Below are 26,891 nucleotides of genomic sequence, written 5' to 3'. Positions count from 1 at the left end.
TGGATTTCTCCACTGAAAATCAGTAGCTGGAGTAAGAAATAAAAATAAGGCCCACATGCCCACATGTACCAGTCAAGCGAGTTGTGATGACAAGTGCAAGAAATATCTTGGCCAGATAAGTGTGTTTTGTTCAACCAGTCTCCTATGCAATCAACCACTCGTTTGCTTTTTATCCCACATTCGGAAATGTCCAGAAGAATGATGAAACATTACTACTCATTCTCAACCACAAACTCAACAATCTGTTACAGTGACATCTTCATTACCCTTCTTCTACTTCATTCCCTTAACCACAGGAAACCATTTAAGATTACAAATTAGACCCAAAATTAAATTCAAACAGTCTTATCCGTTTCATTATTTAGTTTTATATTTATTCCTTATTAAAACAAAGGCCTGTAATCATTATGTCAGATGCAGTACAGGAACTTTATGATCACCCAGCTACTGGAACTTGCTCTTGTCACGTCATACCCACCATTGTCAGACACGTCCACGCAACAAAATACAAAAGTATCTATCTCTCAACCCATAAGCTACGTTTGGCAAGGAGAAGTCCCGTACCGTAGTTGGAACGGTACTATTACGTTTCAGCTACAGTGCAATCTGACACCAATCTTGACTTTGTAATTTTTTTTTTTTATAAAAAACCAAAGTATTAAAATTGGGTTAAAAATTGCTGCACGTGATTTTTTTTTTTTAATTTTTTTTTTCAAATCGAAAAAAAAAAAAAAAAAAAAAAAAAAAAAAAGGAGGAGAACGATGGAGCCACCCCTTGGCCAAAATGGGGTGGCCGGACCACCCCATTTTTGTCCAGCCACCCCCAGGCCGATCTAACCACCCCCATGGCCAAGGGAGTGGTCCAGGACCACCCCCTTGGCCCAAAAAAAAAAAAAAAAGGAAGGGATGTATTTGGGGGTGGCCGGAGCACCCCCAAAGGGATGGGGTAGTTTCGGACCACCCCATACGGCGGTGTGGGGTGGCCGAAACCACCCCAGCCCCTTGGGGGTGGTCCGGCCACCCCCAAATACACCCCTTCCTTTTTTTTTTTTTTTTTTTTTTGGGCCAAGGGGGTGGGCCGGACCACCCCCTTGGCCAAAAATGGGGTGGTCCGGCCACCCCATTTTGGCCAAGGGGTGGCTGGAGCCACCCCATCGTTCTCCTCCCTTTCTTTCTTTCTTTTTTTTTTTTTTTTTTTTTTGGCTTTGAAAAAAAAAATTAAAAAAAAAAAAAAAATCACGTGCAGCAATTTTTAACCAAATTTTAATACTTTGTTTTTTTTTTAAAAAAAAAAAAAAAAAAAAAAAAAAAATTACAAAGTCAAGATTGGTGTCAGATTGCACTGTAGCTGGAACAGTACCGTTCCAGCTACAGTTCGAGACTTCCCCTTACCAAACGTAGCTATAGAGATTCAAGTTGGCTTGTAAACGATTTCGTTATGATTTTGGCTCACCCTAACAAAAATTATTTATATGACAAAAATAAAATAAAAAATAAAAAAATTATTATTTAAATAATAATAAAAAATAATTAATATGATGTAAAAAATAACAAAAAAAATAAATTAAATTAAATTAAATAAATAGTATTATACCAAAATCATGCCAAAACCATTTACCAAACAGACCCATCAAGAAAACTGGTCAAGTCAGAAATTTTCACAATTTAAATTGCTCGTCTGGCTGGCTTGTTATTGGACGGACAGGTTCATCATTCCCTCATTTGAAAATTTTCAATTTAAGCAAGAATCCTTGAGAGACAAACGTTGAAGCAACGATGCACAAAAGCAATACTTATTACACTAGCAAGGACAGAAACAACATGTGAGTCATGACAAACTGTATGAATATAACTAAGAATAGCCAAAAAGCTTTACAGAAAGCAAATTACAAAATAAAGAGGGAGGCAGCCCACCTAGCTAACCACTCTACAGTAACACACTCAACATATAATAAATTAATAATCCAGCAGCAGCCTCTACTGCCGGTTCCAGTAACCATTGTCTTTCCTGTTGTTTCTGAAGGCACAGCACCCAACAGAGTAGACAATAATGAGGAACACAAGGAAGATAACGTTGAGAACAGCCACCTTCTTCCAGTTACTCTTAAGGTTGTCTAACAATCCAGCCTTGCACGACTCACAACTGAAGCACAAAACAGCCGGGTTATTATCCCATGTGTCGCAGTCGGGGTTAGAATAACTCGTATTCTTCTTGGTCCATTCAGTTGGGCTCACATAGGTGAAATCACAGTCATTTGATGGCTTACAGCAACCAGACTGAGGATCAACCAACACATTGGAAGGCAGGTTAAATTTGTGAAAAATCACTACAACATATATAAATTCATCAGTACAATGAGTTAAGCAAGCCACTCAGTGCAATCTAAATCATGCAGAAACACACATGCCACATTCTTGCACACATCTTCATTTAATCTCTTAAAAATGGAGGCTAATAAAAAAAAATATATTAATAATTAGCACCACCTTTTTGGAGGGTGTTATGTTTTCATACAAGATCTGTGCATTAGTTCTGGTCCCTAAAATTTCCTTTTGGAGGGTGTTACTAGGAATGACTGGATTATATTTTCTTAAATGTCCATATGCCCAATTAATGTTATATGAACACAAGGGAACCATCTAGAGCTTGACCATCCTTATAACAAAATATCTTAAGGGGTCCTGACAGAACTCGTTCTATATGCGATGAAATTCTAAACCATGGCTCCAGCATTTGAGTAACCCTCTAATCTAGCTAATAACATCAAGTTTGCCTCATGGAAGCTACAACTAGTTTTACACAAAATTCTTTTTAAATATGAAATGCATTGGAATAATACCCAAGTCAAGCAGTATACGAGATGACAACAAGAAAGGTCCCAATGGGTGAGAATAAAAACTGAATCCGTGATAGTTCTAGATAATCATACAACAGTTAAGAGTTTTCTTTGGGGCAACAAAGGACCAAAATGCATTTAAAGATCCAATTCCATCAGCTTGACCAATTAATACCTCTACAGAGATATTAGCTTCTACAGACCACAAGTCATGATGCAGTTTGATGAAGTAATACCGGAAATTAAAAAAAAAAAAAAAAACTTTGCTAATAGAAGATAATCCAAATCACAATTGAGCAAACACGCTAAAGGGGAAAAAATCTGTGTAACTTGAGAATTTATATAAATTAGTCCTAGGCATCATCAACTGCATATAGATTTCACATTTTCCAAGAAGCCAATTAATCAACCCAACTCAGTAATTCATAAACTTAGTCCCAGGCATCATCTACTAAAATAGTTTTACAACCCTTTCAGAAAAACAATGGCTCAAAAAGATGGAATTATGAACTATTGTGCCACTAGGGACGACAAATTTAAGTAGCAGCAGAATTCATTAGTTATAAACCATAACAATGAACCAAACAGTGCACAGTTGAATTAAGCAAATTGACTCCTAAACCCACCATAGGATGGCACTGATTGTAAAAAATAACCAATGAATATGTAAATCTTCTGTGTACAGTAATATTTCCAATTTCAAAGATCGAGCACCCAATTTTGATTAGTCAAATAATTAAAGCTACAATTATATTATAATAAAGGTGATGATAATTCAAAAGAAATCCAAGCAGGTGCGTGTTCATGAACCCGTACAACGTAGTGACGCTTCAGAAAGTCTCAAGAGCGGAACAGTTTTTGGAAAAAGATAAATAATAAAAGAACACTACAAAGTTTTATTATCCTATAGTCAAAAGTCAAAACTTTTGCTCAAAAGGCCTCTAACTTTTTGAAAAGATTTATTTATTTTTTCAAACAAGTAGCAGATTTACAAAACAACATCAAACCCTTCACAATTTCAGAAATATGATCCAAAAGATGCCGAATTTATAATGCAGTCAAAACAAAAGGTTGAAAAAAAGAAGAAAGAAATTCACTCTCCTATATTAGGAGAGTACTGTATCTTTTTGGGCAGAAACCATAGAAACCAAGACAAAAGAAAATCGAAACTCACGATCCGAACCAACCAAAATTCAGATAAAAAGAGAAGAGGTAAAGAGAAAATAGTCTCAAACCCAGTTCAACTAAAAATTCATACTTTTAACAAGCACATGAAAGATTTTAAAAGAAGAACATCGCAGAGCCCCCAGAAGAAATCAAACAAATTAGCTTAAAAAGTTAAATCTGAAACAACCACGTGCAAAATCAGAACACTGCAAGACATAAACTTGTGCTTAAACCTACATAAATCAGATCTCAATCAAACAGATTCAAAAAAAAAAAAAAAAAAAAATGAAGAAATTGAACCCAAATCGAAGACCGAAATCCCACACCCACTACCCAAAAACAAAAAGATAATCAAAACCCATTTGAAGAAAACACCAGCAGAGAAGTATACCTGAAGCGCGGAGAGATTCTCGGTGTAGAACTTAGTGACGCTGACGTTGACGTACTTGTTAGCGAAGTCGGAGCAGACCTTGCTGTCGTGCAAGCAGCTCTTGATCTTGTTCCAGTTCTTGGTGTTGTTGACCCTCTTCTGGAGCCAGTTGGAGTAGTCTCCGAGGCGGTACTCCTTGTAGCCGCGGTTGGAGACGACCTCTCCGGCGCCCTTGTTGGTGACGGCGAAGGCGAAGATGGTGAAGACGGTGAGTAGGAGGATGAGGAGGAACATGACGAGCAGGTAGAACCAGAGGAGCCAGGAGACCTTGCAGCACGCGCCCACCAGCCCCGCCAGGGACACCACCATGAGGAAGACGCCGAGCACGATCACGGGCTTCTCCAGCCAGCGCTCGCACTCAGAGTTGGCCTGGTGGCTCAGCCATATCCCGCCGGCGAGGATCGGGATCGAGAGCACGAAGGTCAGCAAGTTCAGGAGTCCCACCAGGTTGTTGCTAACGCGGAACATAGCGCTTCACCGCTTGAGAAATTGAAGAAGAAGAAAGTAAGAGGCGTATCTGAATAATGTATACTACGCGTCGATATATTATCATATATATATATATATATATATAGAGAATAACTTATATAGGGACAAAAGTCACATTTTGTGCCACTAATAAAAAGTTGACACATCACTTAATTTCATTAGACTTATATTTCAAACAAAATTTCAACTACACCAGATTATACTCTAAAAAAAAAAAAATTAATTTATTTTTATTAAAAAAAAAAAAAAAAAAAAACAGATTTGAAGGGGTGGCCAACACCCACATTGGGTGGCCGGCCGCCGCCCCCAGGCCATGGGGGTGGCCGCGCGGCCACACCCATGGCCTAGGGTGGCTCGCCGGTCACCTCATAGGCTGGCCGCCACCCCCAGCCCAGATCTGAGGTGGGTGGCCGCCACCCCCAGCCCATGGGGGTGGCTCATCGACCACTCCCATGGCCTATGGGATGGCCGGCGAGCAACCCCCAGGCCATGGGAGTGGCTGCGCAGCCACCCCCATGGGCTGGGGGTGGCAGCCAGCCACCCCAGATCTGGGTTGGGGGTGGCTCGCAGGTGAACCCATAGGCCATGGGAGTGGTCGATGAGCCACCCCCATGGGCTGGGGGTGGCGGCCAGCCACCCCAGATCCGGATCTAGGGTGGCTGGCCGCCACCCCATAGCCTATGGGGTAGCCGGCGAGCCACCCCAGGCCATGGGAGTGGCCGCGCGGCCACCCCCATGGCCTGGGGGCGGCGGCCGGCCACCCAATGTGGGGGAGGGGTGGCCAACCGACCACCCCTTCAAATCTGTTTTTTTTTTTTTTAAATAAAAAAATTAATTTTTTATTTTTTTAGAGTATAATCTAATGTGGTTGAGTTTTTATTTGAAGGATAAGTCTAACGAAATTAGCTGATGTGTCAACTCCTTATTGGTGGCACAAAATTTGACTTTTGTGCAACCTTCCTATGTAAGTTATTCTCATATATATATATATATATATGAGTCGTGATTGGCACCACGCCTGGCGTGCATCAACAGTGATGCACGCCAGGCACAAAATTTTTTTTTTTTTTTTTTTTCAAAAAAATTAAAATAATAAAATAATAATAAAATAATAATAAAATAAGAGTAAACCTCTTATGCGGTCGGTCTGCAAAAGTGTTATTTTGCAGCAACAAATAAAATTGTTACACCTCAGCTAGATGCACTTAACAAGATAGGAACAGAAACACAGGATCTTAAATCCAAAGACTCATGTTTCATCTTGGAGTCGTGCTATCCAGCTCTCCCTCCCTCGCTCACTCTCTCTCCGGTGATGGCGAAGAAGAACCAGCAACCAGAAAATCCCTTCGGCCAAGATGAGCTCGTCCCCCTTCTACCGTCGTCGAGGCAACCCAGACAACCCACGAGCTTCTCCCTCTCCCGCCGTCGTTTCCCTCCCTCTCCTCCCTTTAACCCACAACCCACGAGCGCCTCCCTTCCGACCGACGAGTCGGGCCACCAAAAGAGGTAAGCTTTTTTTCTTTATTCTTTTCGTTTCTCGATTTTAATTCCCTCTGGTAACTGATTTTCGATTTTTGTTGAATGATTATTGCTGGGACTTGCTTTTATTTGATACTGATAGACCATAGATGGTGAAAAAAATTTGTTGGCTGTTTTTTGGATTAATGGCCGAAGAGTGGAGACTATTTTGTGGATAAGTTGTTGCTGGATTGTGATTTGGGATGAGGAAAAAAAAAATCGGATTTGTTTTGGTACTCGGTTTTGAGTGTGGGTTTTGATTTTTGCTGTGGTTTTTGCTTGGCTTTTTCCTCATGCATTCTATATGTATGATGAAATTTCCATGAAAAAGCTCTTTTTCCTCATGTAGTTTTTGAGCTATGTTTTTCAAAGAATGTTAGCCCTTTCTTTCTTCTTGTCATTTGATTTTATGGTTTAACAAAATTCTTCTTCAAATTTGTTAAGCTGTTTTCCTTGTTATTAACAAAATTCTCCTTGTTTTCCTTGCTTTTGGCAGGTATTGTGTAGGAAATACTTTTGGCAAGCACTTGCTGCATTTGTTGCATTGCCTGTACTGGATTTCTTACTAAGGAGAGGAAGAAGTGAATATGTGTTTATGGTTTAGATTATCCTAATGTAACCTATGAAGAGATGTTTAAGACACTTCCAATGTAGAATTATTGTGTAAATATCAGTTGGCTCAAGTTGAGCCAAGTATTTTGTTTATAGATTTTTCATGTTTCTTCTCTTTTTTCATGTAACTTGGCAATTGCCATATTAGGTGGTTATTGACAGAAATGAAAATTGTTTATGAAAATAGAAATCAAATCTTATTGTCAAATTGCTTGTTTTGTTTTACTTGAATAAGAAACTACCTCTTCATTTCAAATGAAATGGAAATATTTCCTTCTCCGTGGTAATGATCCTTCTCCATATACTTATCAAAACTGGATACAATAGCATAAAAAGTAGTATCTCCATAATTGGATACAATAGCATTACCAGCTAGTATGTATCTCCACAACCGGATACAATAGCATAAAAAAGTGCAAAAAACATTACATCAGAAAAATTACATGAACAAAAAGGAAAAAAATACAGCACAAGGCACTTCCAAAACAGCAACTCAATATGTTGCAAATGTAGATGTTCCATTGATCTTCGACTAAGTTCTCACTTTGGTTCACATTCATGAAGGTCATCTTCAATTTGAGCAGGTTCAACTTCAAGTTGAGCAGGAAGTTCATCTTCAATCTCAAAAACAAAAATATAACCACAGTTTAAGATAATAAGGCATTATCAATTTTAAAACTTCATTTAGGCAACTCATCAAACACACGGTATGCACCTAAAATTGAGCATGTTATAACCATTCAAGCATGTTGCATTCAACTTTTGTGACAACATTCTCGTATCATGCATATTATTTTGAAAGAAAAGAAAAAAAAAAAAAAATCAACAAACCACTCATTCTCATGGAAATGTCATCAAACATATAGAATGCACGAGGAAAAAGCCAAGCAAAACTATCTAATTTTTTTGTGTAGTATACAACCTCCAATCGGCCAACACTTGCAAAACATCACTTAAGTCACACACCTAAAATTCATTCTCATCCTCACAAACCCATAACTGAAACCCAGAAAAGAAGGCTTCTTGTTAACAAACACAAATCAGCCACCTAAATCAAAACCCAGATTTACAACTCAAAAATCAAGACACCCAATCCATCATTGCAATCAAAACTAACAACTCAAAAATCAAGAAATTTCGCTAAATCGAAGAAAATGAAAAAATCTACGAAATCGGAATCGAATAGAAAAAAAAATATCGGAACCCATTCTATGCAAAGAATAACCCAAAACTCACAAACAACAAAAACCCACAATCGAAACCCACGAACGAGTTGGATTCTTAAAGAGATAATCGCAAGAGCAATTACTGTTGTTTCAGAGAGGAGGACTTCGGAGTATTTTGGATTTCTTAAAGGGGAGACCAATTTATTTGGTGTTTCAGTTTTATTGTGTGTCTGTGTAATAAGCATACGTGTCTCTCAGCTATTGGTTGCTGTAAAATGCAAGGTTTGCAGACGGACCGCATAGTAGGGGCTCCCATAAAATAAAAATTTTGTGCCTGGCGTGCATCACTGTTGATGCACGCCAGGCGTGGTGAATATCTTTACCCTATATATATATATATATGGGATTTAATTTGGATGGCAAAAGGTGATTGGTGGGTGGGTGGGTGATGCAGGTCGACAAAATGTTTGACCCCCCTACTGGCTACTTCTAGCCTTCTATCTTTGTGGGCTATTTGATTTAAATAAATAATTAAATAATTTTATGTGGTGTGGTATGTTTGTAATAAATAATTTTCTATCAAGGAATGGTATAAAGATAAAGTCCAAAGTATCGTATCAGCATTTTGAGATTGATGTGATAGTGGCTATGATCATTGGAATTTTTTTTTTCTTTTTTTTTTTTTAACAAAGGTTAAGAGAATCATTCTTCTAACCATTGAATTTAAATTCACAATTAAATTTGTAAATTTATGTGTGGTATTACCTATTTAATGGTAGATTTTTTAAAAAAATATGCATAGATATGGTTGATGGATGGTTAAGAGAATGATGCCTAACATTTCTCCTACTGTGATGCGTTTATCAAGATTCAAATTACATATTGATTTGCTTCATTGTATCAACATTGATGTGTTGTTTATGGAAATGGAAATGTTTAAAACAATGTTTCCCTTAAAACAACATACTTCTACCATCAAGGGTGGCGGTTTAATGGCCTAAGAAAAATTCTCTAAAGTGATTAGGGCATGAGTTCGAATTTTCGTAATGGATAATCCCTCATGTATGCTTGATTAGTATTAACTATCTTGAATTCTTGATGTCCTAATGGGGTTGGGTCAGGCTATGGTTTAGTCTGACTTTAGGGAGTATTTGTGGTTCCCACCGTTTAAGCTCCTCTTGTGGGGCTCCCGAGGGTAAGTATTACTATAGCCATGTACATGTAGGATAGCTACAATTGGTTTCTTTGCCTATTCTTTTTATTTTTTATTTTTTATTTTTTTAAAAAACTTCTCTTATAAGGATACAAAATGTGTAATAGTAGATCTTAAATTTTGTTTTCATTTATATCAAAAAGAAAACATCGCTCAATTCTTGAAAGAAGTGGTTCAACTACCCTACGTGATGGAACAATGCTAACTGAGGTGGCGACATAAGAGCTTAATGGTGTGCAATTGTTTTTGTTCATGTGAAAGATGCCATGGTAGATTTAGGATCATTCATTTTAAATGACCACTCCACATTAAAATTATTTCACCCTGTACAAAGGTGCACAAAATCTCAATCCATAGTTTTAATAGAGAACTAATAATGAAATTGCATATGTTATAACTAAAGGGTAAGGACCCTTGTGAAAGAAAAACCCTCCTCTATTCCATCAATCACATATATATTTTTCATCAAATTGGTAACCTTGATGAACAAGTTTTCCCAGATGTACGGGTACTTTCACTAGCTATCATCATAACTTGCCCTTTGTAGATCTTATTCCCACCTGTGTACCATAAACAGAAATAAACATAAATAGTAACTAATGAATAATACTTTGTGCACCATATGTACTAGAATTAATGTTAATTTTGAGCACTTGAGCTTATGATACTCAATCTTAATTCTTCGAGCATTGGGAACAGCAATCGCAGAAAAAGCATCTTCAGAAAGATTGATAGTTCCACGACATCCTGATGGACAATAATCGACGATTTTAACCACAATACTGTCTTGCTTACAAGGTCGTGGTCCTAGGTTTGTGGTACCAATACACTTAACAAGATAATATTTTCCACATGCACTCTTGTTCATCTATATTTTATCACTAGCTTCGGCTATAAAATTACCATTATCTTTGTATCCGTAACAAGCAGAGGCTGGCAAAAGATATTGTCCACAAATCAAACCCGACAGAGGTACAAGGTTCTGTTATTAGTGATTTTAATTTTACAGGAAAATCCTTATGAAATGAAAAGAAATTAAGAACAAAAGAATAGTTACATTATTAAACACAACTACACAAGCATATATATACAATTTTCACTGTGCAAATCAAGCAAAGAATTCACCATATACTGTAGCATAAGGTGAAATACAAGTATAAATTAAATTAAACACACATATATGTGAAGAATTAATGACATAATACAAAAGCAACCAATAATTGAAGCAAACTTTTATTGCAAAATGGTATGGAAAAAAATTACAATTGCTCTCTCAAACTAGCTAGCACCCAATTTTCAATATCCCCAAACAGAAGTTGTGATTATATAACTCTCAAAACTACCTTACCCTTTTAATTAACCCCCTCCCGTTAGGGTTTTTGTTAAATTAATTCGACGGTAAATGAGTCACATGCAATACATGTGATAATTTCCCTGCATTAAATAAAAATACGTGTGATATAAGTATTTTTAGTTCTAATGTAGTTCTAACTTGATATGTGAAAAGAATGTGTTTGAATTTATACCACAAAACCAAACGGATTCTTTTAGGATTAGCAAACCTTGTAACAATCAACATATACAATGATACACAATATATATATATATATATATATATATATATATATATATATATATATATACTCACGAACATAAGGAGCTTTGTAGAAAGTGGCAGTCCCTTTCTTTTTCTCTTGGGCAGCATATGAAATTGATGGAAAACATGTTATAATATTACATTATACTTTCTCAATTCAACATCATTATTGAATTGTTTCCAAGACAAAGACAATCATAGTTTAAAATATTATTATTATTATTAAAGAATATTACATGAACAATATCTTAAGAGGCGGCTTTTTGTAAAAGTCATTCACCAAGTCTATTTGGCATTGCAATGACGTGTAACATAAGTTATCCCTTTTTTTTTTTTTTAATTCGAAAATGTTCAAAAAGATGAGTGTATTTTGGCCCATTTGAAGGGGAAGAGAAGTTTCTAACTTTGATCCTTATTATATATATAGTAAGATCATCCTTCAAGAGTCGTCTTAAGTTGGCTAATTTTTTTATTTTTTATTTTTTATTTTTTACTGTAAATCATGTTGAACTACATTAAGAATTGGTAATGAGTTAGCTGGCATAACAATGCCATCAGGATATGCCACCTTCATAGCTTTGTCCTTATGTATTAATTAATCTCAATATGTTTTTGAACATCGTGGCATCCACCTACCTTCTATATTTTGCAATGGAAGGTAGCATACATTAGGTGATTTCAACATGATCATCATAAGTACTTGTCCTTCCTACACCTTCTTATTTCTTCCACCTGTATGAACATAAGCACCAATAGCAACTAGCTAGTTAGTGAATAACGTTGTTTATGCACATTATGTACGTACGAGGATGTTAATTATTTTGATAATTTGAGTACAACTTACTTTTTGTAATCTGTATATAATATAGTTAACTTTAATTATTCCAGCACTGAGAAAACAATCTCAAAAGAAAGCATCTTCTGAAAGATTGATGCTTCTACGGTATCCTGGTAGACAGTAATCGACAATGGTTACCCAAGTGACGTTCTTTGCAAGGATATGGTGCTGGGTTTGTTGCACCAATACATTCTACAAAGTATAATTTCCCACATGCTGGCTGCTGCTCCATTTTCCCATATACTATCACTTGCTGCGGCTATATATATAAATACCATCGTTCTTATAATGTCCATTAATTACATGCGGAGGTTGTGGCAAAAGATATTGAAAATCCATATTTGGGGGTTTAATTTTTATATTAGAACTCAGGTTTAACTAGTAGCTATATAGAAAAACTGAGTATATATATATACACATGTTGACAATGAGTGGAGGGTATATGTATACCGTGCAAAAAGAACTTCCAAGACTCCTGCGTCACGAACTTTGTTTTCCTCACTAGAAATTGCCATGGCACCAAATGCAGTCCCACTGAGATCAAAATGTGCGGAATCCGACGCACAAGGACCTCCTAGGGCTTTCTGTATATATATATATATTCACATTTGCTCTTATCTTCACATTTAATTTGTGAAGATAGATTTCCAAATTCCTTTAATATGTGTTTAATTAAACCACACTAAATCACTATCGATCAAATTATGCACTATGTTCGATCAATCATTCTAAAGTGTCCAGTTCAATTGATCATTTGACCGTATCATGATCGATCATACTAATGTACAAGGATCAGTGATGTCTAATCGGAGGAGAGAACATAATGAAACCCCTACATGATGTTCAATCGAACCTTCGATTGATCGATCATTTAATCATATCATGATAGATATGATTGATTAGGCGTTCTTATATAGGTCTGATGGAACTAATGAAAAATGATAATACCAAATCCATAGAGTTATGCTCGATCATACGATCCTATCCTATCACGATAGGTTGGACTGATGCACTAAGATCAATTGGATGGACTTATCATGATTAATCATACTAATGCAGTAATGCACAAGGATAGTACAAAATTCATAGGGTCATGATCAATCCGACTAATGCACTAGGATCATTCAGACGATCGATTGGATGTTTGATGGATCAAATGATCCTATCAAGGTCAATCAGACTAATGCACTAGGATCTTTCAAATGATTGATTGGATGTTCGAATGATCCTATCAAAATCAAACGAACTAATGCACTAGGATCGATCATATGTTTTTATTATGATTGATCGAACTAATGCACAATGATAATATCGGATGATCAATCGGATGTTCGAACGATCAAATGATCCTATCAAGCTCAATCGGACTAATGCACTAGGATCATTTAATATTGTAAAAATGATCAATTAATTGTGATTTCTTCAAGCATGTCTCTCTCAGGCTATATATAGACGAATCTCGTGCACAAAGCTGTTACATGCAGATTTCTTACGAAAAATGCCGCCCTCGCTATTTGTCCAAATCATCAACCATTTCCTTTTTGCAGAAGTGGGGATAAGAAATGGAGTAAGTTAATGGTTTCACGATTTGCTGAAGATGTCATGTCTTATGAAGGAAAATTCTACGTTTTAAGTCGTCCTCAAGAATTTTGGATTGGTGACAGTACTTCACTGCCAAAGATGACGAGAATCGCTCCGCCCCCTTCACGTTGTGTCCCAATTGACTACTGACCCACTTTGCGGTTTACAAGCTAGATCAAGGACGGTTAAAATGGATTAAGGTAACAAGCATAGGAGTGGATTAAGGTAGCAAGCATAGGAAACGATGCTTTCTTTATTGGAAAGAATAACTCATTATCTATCTCTTCTCAAAATCTTCCTAATGGTTGGAGAAAGAATTGTATTTACTTTTCGGATGCCTACATTGAAGGCCACATAGATGGAATTGTAGGTGGTTATGACAATGTTATGTACAACTTAGAAAGCAAAAGAATTGAGTCAATACCAGGATATGTAGCAAGTGATTCTTTGTTGGTGTCGCTTGCACCAATTTGGGTTATTCCTAACCCAACCCTTTAAGAATATAAATATATGTATTGCCTAAGATCTAAATGATCGAGGATGCTTAAGTTGTATTTGAATAGAATTTTGTTTGAAATTTTATTAGTTTTTGGATGTAAAAGTTCTATTCGTTTGCATTAATTCAAGGAACTTTATATATTTTGTTTCCTCGTAACCTTTTTTTCCATATTGATTAGAAAAGAAAAATGGTATATATATATATAAAAGAAATCAAGAAATTAAAGGTATATAATTTTTCTTTTTCTTTTTCTTTTTTCATTTGATATTGATTTTATGAACCATCGAAGATATGTGATAAACTCCTCGACCACATCTAAAAGCTTAATCTAATTGTGAATGCTTTATTCCTCCCCCCACCACCCCCTCAATTATTGTTCTTGTTTATTTGTTCTTATAATTGTTTTCTGCAAAAACATTATTAACTATAATCAACATACCAGCATTTGAAGTTGAGGCTAAATATATATGATGACGCATACTACACAATCAAAACTTGAATATTTGTTCCCATTCGATCTCTTTCCCTTTGAAATTCCTATAAAGATAGGTTTCATAAAACATAAGGTTTAATTCATTAGTGGACCGTCTCCAAGATAAAGACTATAATAATTAATTTGAAATTTCATTTATTATTATTATTATTATTATTATTATTATTATTTTAAAAAAACATTATATGAACATTAATATCTTAATTAATACGCAAAATTTGGGATTTCTTTGACGGCTTTTGGGTGAACCGGCTTTTGGTTAAAGTCATTCACCAAACGTATAATCCAAGGTTTTCTGACTACGTACAACGTAGGGACGGTATATCAAATTACATGATGATTTATTCCCTCGTATAAGCAGTGATATGTTATTTATGGGAAAAAAAAAAAAGAAAAAAAAAAACCATTGATTCCATTTACATTAAGAGAAAACCTTTCTCAATTCTTGCTTCTTTCGAAAGAAGCAAGCCCACTATAATATATGGGTATTTAGTCAATTACCGAAAAGAGTAAAGGTAAAACTTAAAAGAGAAAATAGTTTTAGGATCTAGATCTCGTGCAATAACTTTATTAGTTATAGGTACCGGACGAGCGCAGTAATTTTAATGAACGGTCTAAAATCTACAACATCATCTATCAGGTTTTTATTTATTATTATTATTATTTTATTTTAGCCACCTCTCCACCAACCACTGCCTCTCCCTTTGCTCCACTGCCACCTCAACCACTATCGAGCTCCTATTCCGCCACCTCCCTCAATACATGTCCTGTCTTGCACGCTAGCTAGACCACCTTGGAGGCAGCCAAACCACCTCATTGGCTAAGAGAGTGTTTAGCTACCTATGGGATGGGACGGGACAATGGTGAGTAAGGTGGTAACATTAGAGCTTGATGCTATTCGGGAGGTGGTGAAAGAGCAAAGGGAGAGATGCAATTTTTTGAGTAATTTTATATATCACATTTTTATCTCATACTATCATACACTGTTAATGTGGCAATCCTAACTAACCATTGATTTTTTATTTTTTAAAATAAGGATGAGTCTAAGGGTTAGTTGTTATTGTCACATGGCATTGTAAGACAGTTGTGGGATAAAAATATAGTTTATAACATTACTCAATTTTTTATTTCACCTACTATAGATGACGTGGCCGATTTTGGGTTACTCATTTTAAATGAACACCTCAAATTAAAGCTATTGCACACAGTAAAAAGGTATAGATGGAATCTCAGTCTACCGTTTGTATAGAGAAATTTCCGAGACATCTCTTTCAAATTTACTCACCAGATGTATATTTACAACCCTATTCTCACATGAAGGGCCGACTTATCTAATATATCATGTTACTATGCTTCCTCAGTTGAACATCATTATTGGACCGTTTTCAATATAAAGACTATCATAATTTAAAATTTCATTTATTATTATTGAAGAATATTATATGAACAATATCGTAACACATGCAATACGATGACTTTCGGGTGATCGAAGAGGCTTTTGGTTAAAGTCATTCACCAAGGCACGGGCAATGACAAGTTGTATAAGTTATGTACTTATAAGTTTACCATCTTGTTCATGTCTGACATTACATGCATAGGCTGGCAAAAGATATTGAAAATTAGTCTCTAATTGGGGTTTAAGTCTTAAATTTAGAATCAAATTTAAAATTAACTCGTAAGTAAGACGCATTCTTTTGGTTATACTAGTTCGCATCTATATATACTTGAGTTTATGTCTACACAGCCTCACCCAAGTTACCCAACAGAGATACAAGTTGTGTTATTAGTGATTTTAAATTTTACAGCCAAATCCTTATAAACCGAAAAGAAATTAAGAACAAAAGAACAATTATATTATCAAACACAAGCATATACAATTTTCATATATATATATATATATAACTCAAACTTAGTGGCTTCTGGGTGAAGCAAGTTTTTGTTAAAATCATTGACCATATATGTCCCTCTGCATGTGCTAGCTAGCTAGCTTCGACTTGTCACATAAGTTATCCTCATCTTGTCTTCTTTTTTGTCTTTGGTTTTTTGTTTTTGTTGTTTTTGGGTGCTCGGAATTCGCAAATGGTCACAACGTTGTAACCCTATTCTTATACAAAGGATTATCCAACCACAATGTTATGATGTACTTCCTCATGATCAGTCAAAATTAAGCCTTTGGTACAGGAATAGGGTTATTGTTATTGAAGAATATATATTATATAAATAATTTATTAAACTCAAAATTAGTGCTTATGGGGGAAGCAAGTTTTTATTAAAATCAGTAAGCCTCTTTTTTATTTATTTTATTTAATTTTATTTTTTTAAGATAGTGAGTATTATTCAATCACCAAATGAATAAGAAATAATATAAATTTTCTATCTCCTTCCCTATTCTTTGAAAAAGTAAAAAATATATATAAAAAAGTATTTGAAAATAGAATATTTAAATGGAATAGTGAAAGTTGATGGTTAAAATAGTGAGATTGCTGGGGGTGCTTTAAAAAAGTGAGTAGTTAAAGTAGAGAAAATTGTACTTTTGGTTATTTTGATAAGTAAAATCTGATGAGGTTGGTAAGAATGCTCTTCAAGCCCATGTAACCAAAATGCAAACCCAATGAGCACTATTGGTAGCATCACCAAAACCATTTTTTTGTTATTTTGGTGAGCTAATTTGATAAAAAAAGCCTTAAAACATTCATTTTCAGTCTCACCAATTTGACAAAAAAGGAAAAATAGTGAGTAAACAGCACTCACTATTTACAGTACTCACTATTAATAGTGAGTACTATTCACTCACCAAATCAATATAAATAAAAAAATGGTTTCTCTTTCCCTCTTTTTCTTTCCTGCTTCTCTCGATCTCCTCCTTTAATAGTTAAAGAAATAATAGACAAATTTTTGAAAAATAATATTTAAATGGAATAGTGAAAGTGGATTGTTAAAATAGTGATATCGTTGGGCGTGCTCTAAAAAAGTGAATAGTTTATAAAATAGAGAAAATTATACTTTTGATTAATTTTGTGAGTAAAATTTGGTTCGAATGAGATAGGCAGAACCAGTCACACTTCTGTTTCGATGGGAGTGCCACCAGAACATTTGGGAAGAACGGCCAAGTAGCCTAATCGCACCCACGTTCGAACAGAGTTGTGACCAAGCCTCTCATAAGTGCTTCAAGAAATTTATTGAACGTGTAGAATTTGGACAGAGTTTTCCTCCAAAATGAATTGGAGGAATTTCCTCAAACCTATATATTCTATAAAAATGACATATGTCTTCCACATATGAGAAACACATGCTTTTTTGAAAAATTTATTATTAAAAAAAGCATTTACTTCTCACATGCTATTTAAAAATCATGTATTTCTCACATGAAAAGTGACATGTCATTTTTACAAAATAAGTTGGAAAAAATTCCTTTAGCCGAGTTTGAAATAACAATCTATCCGTAAAATTGGATTATCAGCCAAGTGAATACGGAAAGTAAAATAATATGATAATGGATTTGCTCTTGTATTAAATTAAAATTTCGCCTTCCTTGTAATTTCCTTTTTGTAAGTTAGATAGCAAATTACCTTTTTTTTTTAAGGAGAGTAGTAGTCATTAGTTCCTTTTCTTTTTCCTTTGATCGAGTAATAAGTAGCAGGTTTATTTCTTTTACTTAGGCATCATTGAATAATTTTTTTTTTTTCCTATGGTTTCTTTCAAGCTTTGGCTTGCGTTTCTTTTGAATAGAAGACGTCAAGTGGTATGAGGCAAGTGCAACGTACAGTCACTATGCGGGCTGCAAGAGGCGTTTGTTAGAATATTGCAGGCATAACCCGTGTTAATGATTCTTATGGAATCATTAATGAAATTATTGCCTACTGTATGTTATTGTTATTGTCTCTATACTGCGTTTTTCTTTGCGTTTTGTTGTTGGGGTACCCACTCTTTCGTTGTTGTACGATCCATTGTAAACGTCTTTCTCATATTTTAATTTTTTTTTTTTTAAAAAAAATGTTTGACGGAGTGTGACTTATTCATCACCGTTATCCTTATCATATAAATAAATCAAAGAGTTTATTTGATTATTCACGAAGACCACAAGGTGAAATTGGTGGCGTAGAAAGTAAAAGTACACCAAATTCAACTTTAAACCAATAATCCTTACACACGACCCGGTTCAGACAAGTGTTTCAAACTTTCAAGTGAAACCCGAGTACCAATCACATCAATGTCCTATGAGGCAAATGGGGAACTTAACACATAATAGATTCATGTGAGGATAATTTAGGATAAAGAAGCTCAAATTGATACAAGCAATACAGCTAAAACTTCAATTTGCGAATCAACAAAAATCCTTGAACTTGTATAGGTAACGAAGAATAAGGATCTTTTTATTACATCATGACAGTATCACATATATAGATATTCTCTCAACAACTTGGAGGATTCTTCATGTGGCATACAAGTTTTTCTAGATGTAAAGGTGACTTCAATATCATCATAATTTGCCTTAATTTATTAAACCTTCTTCCCTGTATATTATCAGCACCAATAGTAACTAGTTAGTGATCGATCAATAACGTTGTCAATATGTTTTATGCATATTATGGAGTGGAATCTTGAGCATAACTTACTCTTTGTCGCACTCTGCATAGTCAACTTTAATTATGCCAGCACTGGGATCAGCAATCATAGAGAAAGCATCTTCTGAAAGATTGATGGTTCCGCCGCATCCCGGCGGACAATAATCAACGATTTTTACCTCAACAAGGCCGCTCTTGCAATCAACTGGTACAACTTAACTCATAATGTTTTCCACATGCCGATCGATTTTCCCATATGGCATGATCACTTGCTGCGGCTATAAGAACACCATCATCTCTATATCCATTACATACAGAGACTGGAAAAAGAGATTGAAAATTAATTTTTGGGGTTTTGCTATATATATATCACGAACTTAAGGAGGTTTGTAGAAGGTGGCGGTCCCTGTTTCAGCGTATGAAATTGAAGCAAAACATATCATGATGGTGCCAAATGCAAGCAAAACCAGAGTATTTAGTCCCATTCTTTTTCCCTTAGAAATGCCTAATGAGAAAATTAATACATACATACATACATACATATATATATATATATATATATATATATATATATATAGCATGAAACTCCTTCGTGGTGCAAGCTACAAAAGGTTTACTCCATTTTATAGAGACATAATAACAAATGATGAGATTACCATAACATACCTTCATCCAATTATCTTCTTTAAATGTAGTAAAAAACATTGTACAAATGTTTGAGGTTTCACCTGTTATCAAATTGATTCTTCAGCTTAATTTAATCCATCCGTTATCAAATTACTCTTTCATATGTAATAGTTTTGCAACACATGTATACGCTGCAATATCAACTTCGTCAAATCATACAGTACTAGATCGTGACGTTAATTAATGACATGTCATTAAAAATTGAGAAATGTGTGAGTGCAATAAAAAGACAATTTTTTGCCCATAAAAGTCTTAGGTGGCAAGAGGGTATAGGCTTTATCCTTAATTGTTGTGGCCCCACCCACTGATGAACCTATGGCCTCTTGCCAACTAAGACTTTTATGGGCCAAAAATGGACTTTTTATTGCTCTATAGCATATCTCTTAAAAATTAATGCCCAATCAACGAATATTGTGTTAATTAAGAAAAAAAATTTAATGCCCAATCAACGAATATCGTGTTGAAAAATAAATAAAAGTAAGAGAAGACCGTAGCCACGCAGTCAGCTCTCTACTTCGGGAGGGGGTGGCCACCCCAACTATTTTGGGAAGGGGTGAAGCAAGTTATTTGGTCAACCCAATCAACGAATGTCTTATTAAAAAAATGGATAAATGCAAAATTGATCCATGTAGTTGGCCTAATTTACAAATTACTCACTGTGATTTAAAAAATAATTTATAGGCCCCTAGGGTCGGCCAAAATAACATTTTACTCCCTTAACTAATTTTCCGTTAAATGACTTAACAAAAACCGTTTCATTGCCACTTCACACCCAATAAAAATAAGACACGTGTTATTTTTTATTTATGCTTTTAAAAATGACAAATAAGTTTTTCCACGTCATTTTGAGGATCCAGCACACACTCCATGTCAAATTAAATAAACCTAATCCCTTTATATCCCACTGTGTCGCCGTCGTCTTCATCTTCCCCACCGATTCACTGTCCATGATGTCGTCTTCATGTCTGATTCTCAGAGTTGAAAATCCATAAAAAAACAAAAACAAAAAATTGACTGCCAGCCATCACCCAATTTTTTCCTCATTTATTTTATTTTATTTTATTTTTCCTTTCTTAAGACACTCTTTTGTGGTATCCACCATTCGTACTTTGTGCCTGATGTTACTCCAAAATGATATCTGATGTTCATCATTGTATCTACTAGTAGACATCACAATTGTGCTTGCCATAGAAAAAAAAAAACACAAAGAGAGAGGGATAGATTGTTTCTGATACCCAGAAACTATTTTTGAAGGTGCTTCAATGCCCAAAAACAAATCTGAATTTCCATAGAAAGACTGTGCAAAAACGCACTACTCCAAAAACGTAGATGTCCTAAAATATCAGAGTAACTCACAGATCAAATATGGCCAAAATCTTAAAAGCAGAAGTAAAAAAGCTCCAAAGCAAGGTGGCTTAATAACCGTCATGACGTTTCCGGTGATTCTCTAGCGGCGATTTCAGTCATGCTATGAAACCTAATAGCTCACCTAGAGATGGATGCAAGAATCGGTGGGGGAAGATGAAGACGACGGCAGCACAGGGGATATATAGAGGGATTAGGTTTATTTAATTTGACGTGGAGTGTGTGCTGGATCCTCAAAATGACGTGAAAAAACTTATTTGTCATTTTTTTTAAAGTATAAATAAAAAAAACATGTGTCTTATTTTTATTGAGTGTAAGGTGGCAATGAAACAGTTTATGTTAAGTCATTTAACGAAAAATGAGTTCAGAGAGTAAAATGTTATTTTAGCCTACCCTAGGGACCTACAAATTATTTTTTAAACCACATTGAGTGATTTGTAAATTAAGTCAATCACAAGTACCAATTTTTCATTTATCTCTTAAAAAAAGGACAGAGAAGGTTGTGGCCACGCTGTCAGCTCTCTACTTCAGAGGGAATAGCCACCCCATCTATTTTGGGAAGGAGTAAAGCAAGTTCTTTGGTCAGCATATGAAATTTAAACAACACTTATTAGCATTTATTCCCATTATTTTTTCCGTAGAAATGCAGAATGATATATATATACCCATTTGTGGTGCAAAGCAATGGTTTACTTCATTTATAATTAAAATCTCATTGTTATCGAAGAATATTTTATGGATCGAGAACATATTAAAACTCAAAATTAGTGGCTTTTTGGGTGAAAAGTAAGTTCTTGTTAAAATCATTGATCATGTCCCTTCCGTGTGGGGCTAGCTAAGACTTGTCGCATAAGTTATCCTATGTACCTTTCTTTCTTTTTTTTTTTTTTTTTTTTTTGATATGTCCGCACAAAAAAGGAGAGGAGGATTCGAATTAGTGACCTCCGCTTCATCAAGCATGATCCCAATCAATTGAACTACCTCTTGAAGACTATCCTATGTACCTTTCTTTGTTCTTTTTTGTTGCTCAAAATTTATCTCTTAGACGAGAGAATTTGGCCTTACAAGAGTTATATTTGGTGTAAATTGGGTACTTGGAGATGCTATCTGTATTCAATCAGCTAATAAGGACTGATTCTATCCAATAGGTGTTGTTTGAATACTTCAAACACTGATTTACTCGATCTTATTATGTTCAGAGCATATATATGACTCTAATCTTGATCCTTTATATATAGATATATATCCCTCAAAAGCCTTCTTAATTAGTTGGCTTCTTTTTGGGCTATAAACCATGTTAAACCAAGGATCCGTTTGTTTTGACATAAAATTGTTATTCATCAGAAAATGTTTTCAAGTAAATCATTTTTCTAGAGCTGAAAACATTTTTCAGGATTTGGTGTGTACGAAAAATTAATTTTTTTTTGAATATTTTAATTCAATCATATTAACGTATAATATCAATTTTTAGTTGCAACATAAAAATATTAATATAAAAAACTTTTACAAAAATTAACTTAAAAAATTTGAGCTCCGGCGAAGTTTCGGCAGTTGTGCAGTGGTGGTCCGTTGGAGGTTCATCGAGGTTCTTGTGGCGGTCTAACAGGGTTAACGTCACGAAGAAGGGCTAATAAATTTGGAATCCTGTTAGGGATAGGATTTTTCCTTGGGGTGATCTTGGATGCATGCAAGAGTTTTGAGCGTTTGAATAATTGTAAAATGAGTAGAGGTTGTGTTGATTGTATGAGCAGCGTGTGAAATTGTGTGGTATGTTAATATGTTCGAAAAACATTTTGAATAAGTTGGGAGAAAGGCTTCATTGAATTGAACTAATGGTCCGTTTAGGATTGCGGTTTCAATAAGTGTGATTTTAAAAATTGTGTTTTTAAAATAAATCACTACTTTTTAAAATCGCAAAGGCGTTTGGTAAAACGTGTTAAAAAAAAGTAATTTTTTATCAAATATTTGTTATGGAAAATTGTAATTTTGGTTTAAATTCATGCTATTGAGATTTATGGGTAAAGGTGTTAGAAAAATAAGAGAAACAAAAAATCAAATTTGCTCCTAAGTTGAGGTCACCCCATGGAAAATCCTACCCTAACAGGTTTCCAAAGAGGCTCACACCCACCAAAATCATTGAGCATATATGTCCCTTTTGCATGTGCTACAACATTCCAATATATAAATAATAATTAAAACTCAAACTTAGTAGCTTTTGGGTGAAGCTAGTTTTTTGCTAAAACCATTAATTGACCATGTCCTTTTGGTATGGGCTACGACTAGTAATGGCAGAGTCAATGAGTCATGGCTAGGGTCGAGGGGACACACGACCCTTGGCCCGCCTAAAATTTTACGTACATGCGGCTCGGAGCCACTGATCATTTTGTAGCCTTTTCTTTTATAGGCTGGTTAGGGATTGTATTGTCTGGTTTTAAAAGATAAAGTTCCAAGAGATGAGCTAATTCTTCAATACTCAATCCACCCAAAAGCCAACCTCCAATATAATTATAATTTTATATTCACATATTTCTTTATTAAAGCTTTCCTAGAATAAACAACTTAATTCTTCCTGATATGCTGCGTTACCATTTTTCGTTTAAAAAGAAAACACAACAATAATTAAAGTTCATGCAACAATTTCAAAATATAAAAACTCATTGAGGTCAACTGAATAAATTAACTCTTGCGGTGAAAATATAAATTACAATTTACAATTAGTTACATTTATATGTTGTAAATGATAATTAAACTTTGTTGAATTGTTTCTTACTCGATCTCTTAAAACCAAAATCCTAGCGTAGATCTCGAAAATATGAAATGAAAAAGCAATTCTCCCCGAATGGACATAGAGTTAAAAGTGCTAATCTTCTGAAGTTTTTAAGGTTTCCTATGCGAAAAATGTATTTCTCTGATTTTTTTTTTTTCTAGGGTTTTAGACATTATACATAAATACACACGTGTACATATATAGTACATCGTATTCATATTTTAATAGTATACACATGTGAATACATTTTTTTTTTACATATATAATGAGTTCTCTTATGACTCTCATCCTTGAATTAATTAGTTAGTAAATTTTGTCTTGAATTAAAAAATTCAATACATTTTTTTTTTTTTTTTGTTATTGTTTTCACTTTTTTACTAGTAGAAGAGGGTAGAAAAGGCTGGCCATTCATCCTAAGAAGAGATAGATGGATGGAAAGCTTAAAACAATTCATATGAATTCGTTCTACAGAGAATCTATCTGCGGAAATATTCCTGGTTCGGTTTCTAAGACAAAATAGTATTTGCTCAAAACAAATTCATATATTAGAGAAAATAGGAGTACATGGTATTGCTTTGGACGTGTGCATTGGGAAAGATTTTAACATTGGATCATCTTTCATCGAGGAATATGATTCTTGTGAATTGGTGTTGTATTTCCGCAATTGCTGCTATATATGTAGGTTGTTGTATTTACAAGACTTTGCCTATGCTTATTGCTTTAAATGGCGGTGGCGGTCACTGCTCGTTCAATGAGCCTGGTCATTTATTTGACATATTTCCAATAAATTTGAGTTTAACACTAATTTATGGTTACTTTAAAGCTATTGTTAGGGTTGTCTACCCTTTATTTTTACTTTTCATGTGATCAACCTCCTTTGTGGTGCAAAGCAAAAGGTTTACTCCATTTTATAGAGACATATGTGAAGAAATGCATAATGAAATTACCAAAAACAAAAAAAAAGGCTCGATTGGAGAGAATACAAATTTGTATGGGAGATCAAATCAAATCAAAATAAAATGTATTCAAATCTGATTTAATTTTATTATAATGAATTACAATATCAAATCATATCTCACAATATACTCGATCTAACATATATCCCCTCAAACTCAAGATGCATGGAAGATTTTGGAAGCTTGAATTTGATTTTTCCTTTTTTTTTTTTGGCTGAAAATGGCAGCGGTCGACGGCGGTAACTAGACGTGGTTGACGGCAGTGATCAAAGATGGACCTTTAACAATGATGATAGGCCAACTATCTCTCGTTTATTTGTTCTTTTTCATTTTATATATATGTATACTAAACACATATCAGGCCTATCGACCATCATTTGGGACTCTGGGGAAATTGGTAAAAAGTTCAAGTAAGGATAATTTATGATTTATAAAAAAATAAAAAAAAATAAAAAAAAGAAAGAAAGAGAGAGAGAGAACCTCAAATTCATACCGGCAATTAATACAGCTAAAACAATATCATGTATCCCATAGATATTAATATTGTCTCAACAATTTGGAGAATCCTTTGTGAGACATATATACAAGTACAGTAGTACATGATCATGTCTACATCTTCGTACATTAGTTTTGAGAATTTGAGCATAAATTACACCACGGTCTCTGTATAATTAACCTTAATTCTTTCAGCATTAAGATTAGCAATCACAGAAAAAGCATATTCTGAAAGATTTATGGTTTCGCATTCTGTTGATGGACAATAATCAACAATTTTAACCACAACGGCGTTGCTTTCGTAGCAAGGTTGTGGTGCATGGTTTGTCCCACCAATACATGCTACCATATAATTTTTCCCACATGCTGCCCTATTCTTCCACAAAGTATCACTTGCTGCGGCTATAAAAACACCATCATCCGCATATCCATTACATGCAGAGGCTGCCAAATTATTATTCCAACGACAAATATTAATTTAGTATGAAATATTGCAGAATTAACATCAAACTATACATGAAAACAAAGCAGTATCTAATATGTAAGTGAGATCTCTATATATATATGGATAATCAGATTCCGAGATCATGCCAACAAGGTAAGTGTCCAAAATATATTCAGAATATATTTTAACATTATTATTCTTGCATTTTTATTTTTATTTTTATTTTTTTGTGTTTAATTCTAGGAACCTTTTAGCCTTTGGATTAACAGAACTTTGGGTAAATTTAATGACGGAATTTTCATTCCTAAAATAAAATTGTTTTCCAAAAATTTTACTCATCAAAATATACAATGATACATATATAATTAATATATACTTACGAACATAAGGAGGTTTGTAGAAGGTGGCAGTCCCTATGGCAGCATCTGAAGTTGTTGAGGAAAAACAGATGATGGTGCATACTACAATCAAAACTTGAATAATTGTTCCCATTCTTTTTTTCCCTGTGAATTGCCTATAAAGATATGTAGTAATTCATAAAACCCAAGGTTTAATCCATTTTATAGAGGCATCCTAACATGTTAATAAACTATAACCTTATAGCAGGCCTTTTCCCACTAGTCATGCAACTATTTCAAATATTTTCTCACCAAACAACCTTATTCGTATACGAAGGGGTTTTTTTTTTTTTTTTTTTGACATGTCCACACAAGGAAAGGGAAGGGGGGACTCCAACTAGTGATCTTCGCTTAATGAGGCGTGGTTCACATGCAGCCGATTGAGCTATCCATTAGGAACATACAAAGGGGCTTTCTAACACTATCATGTTATATTATTCTTCCTTAGTTAAAGGCAATTATATATAGGACCGTTTCCAAGATAAAGACTATCAAAATGAGAAATTCTATTTAATGTTATTGGCATTATTATGCTAGGGATAAAAGCACCAATGAGTCAAACAATATCACATTGATATACATATTTGAACACAAATTTTAGCCCAAAAGCGTAAGCTAATGGGCTAGGATCCACTTAGGTATATTAATTTTTTTTTTCTTTTTTTTTAAATATACTTTACCAATGTGAAACACAATACTCACAACTACACTCACAAGTATCATCACACTCTTTTTACCAAAGTCAAATCAAACGCATCAAACCAAAACACTCG

At 34.7% G+C, this 26,891-nt stretch overlaps 1 protein-coding gene, 2 long non-coding RNA genes and 2 pseudogenes across 3 annotated transcripts; 1 reads left to right on the top strand and 4 right to left on the bottom strand.

Annotated features, from left to right (window-relative positions):
• Positions 1 to 1,765: 1,765 nt before the first annotated feature.
• LOC132190189 (tetraspanin-8) lies at positions 1,766 to 4,974 on the bottom strand. Its single transcript, XM_059605100.2, has 2 exons — positions 4,396 to 4,974; positions 1,766 to 2,277 (listed from the first exon to the last, which is right to left on the bottom strand). The coding sequence occupies exons 1-2, from the start codon at positions 4,900 to 4,902 to the stop codon at positions 1,978 to 1,980; spliced, it is 807 nt and encodes a 268-aa protein (XP_059461083.2). The 5' UTR covers positions 4,903 to 4,974; the 3' UTR covers positions 1,766 to 1,977.
• A 1,079-nt stretch (positions 4,975 to 6,053) lies between these two features.
• On the top strand, positions 6,054 to 7,253 carry LOC148583537 (uncharacterized). The gene is made up of 2 exons (XR_015909130.1): positions 6,054 to 6,429; positions 6,938 to 7,253. It is a non-coding gene; the product is annotated as an uncharacterized LOC148583537 (long non-coding RNA).
• A 105-nt stretch (positions 7,254 to 7,358) lies between these two features.
• On the bottom strand, positions 7,359 to 8,457 carry LOC148583536 (uncharacterized). Its single transcript, XR_015909131.1, has 2 exons — positions 8,363 to 8,457; positions 7,359 to 7,674 (listed from the first exon to the last, which is right to left on the bottom strand). It is a non-coding gene; the product is annotated as an uncharacterized LOC148583536 (long non-coding RNA).
• Positions 8,458 to 19,052: 10,595 nt separating this feature from the next.
• On the bottom strand, positions 19,053 to 19,490 carry LOC148583535 (EG45-like domain containing protein pseudogene; annotated as a pseudogene).
• A 5,939-nt stretch (positions 19,491 to 25,429) lies between these two features.
• Positions 25,430 to 26,212, bottom strand: LOC148583534 (EG45-like domain containing protein pseudogene; annotated as a pseudogene).
• Positions 26,213 to 26,891: the final 679 nt, after the last annotated feature.

This window comes from Corylus avellana, chromosome 9 (assembly GCF_965113065.1).
Source record: "Corylus avellana chromosome 9, dhCorAvel1.hap1.2, whole genome shotgun sequence".
NCBI lineage: Eukaryota > Viridiplantae > Streptophyta > Magnoliopsida > Fagales > Betulaceae > Corylus > Corylus avellana.
This window is presented reverse-complemented; position numbering and strand designations above follow the sequence as displayed.

Coding starts and splice junctions, on each gene's coding strand:
- LOC132190189 (XM_059605100.2), bottom strand. CDS start 4,902: ATGTTCCGCGTTAGCAACAACCTGGTGGGACTCCTGAACTTGCTGACC. Junction 2,278..4,395: donor AGAATCTCTCCGCGCTTCAG/GTATACTTCTCT, acceptor GTTGATCCTCAG/TCTGGTTGCTGTAAGCCATC.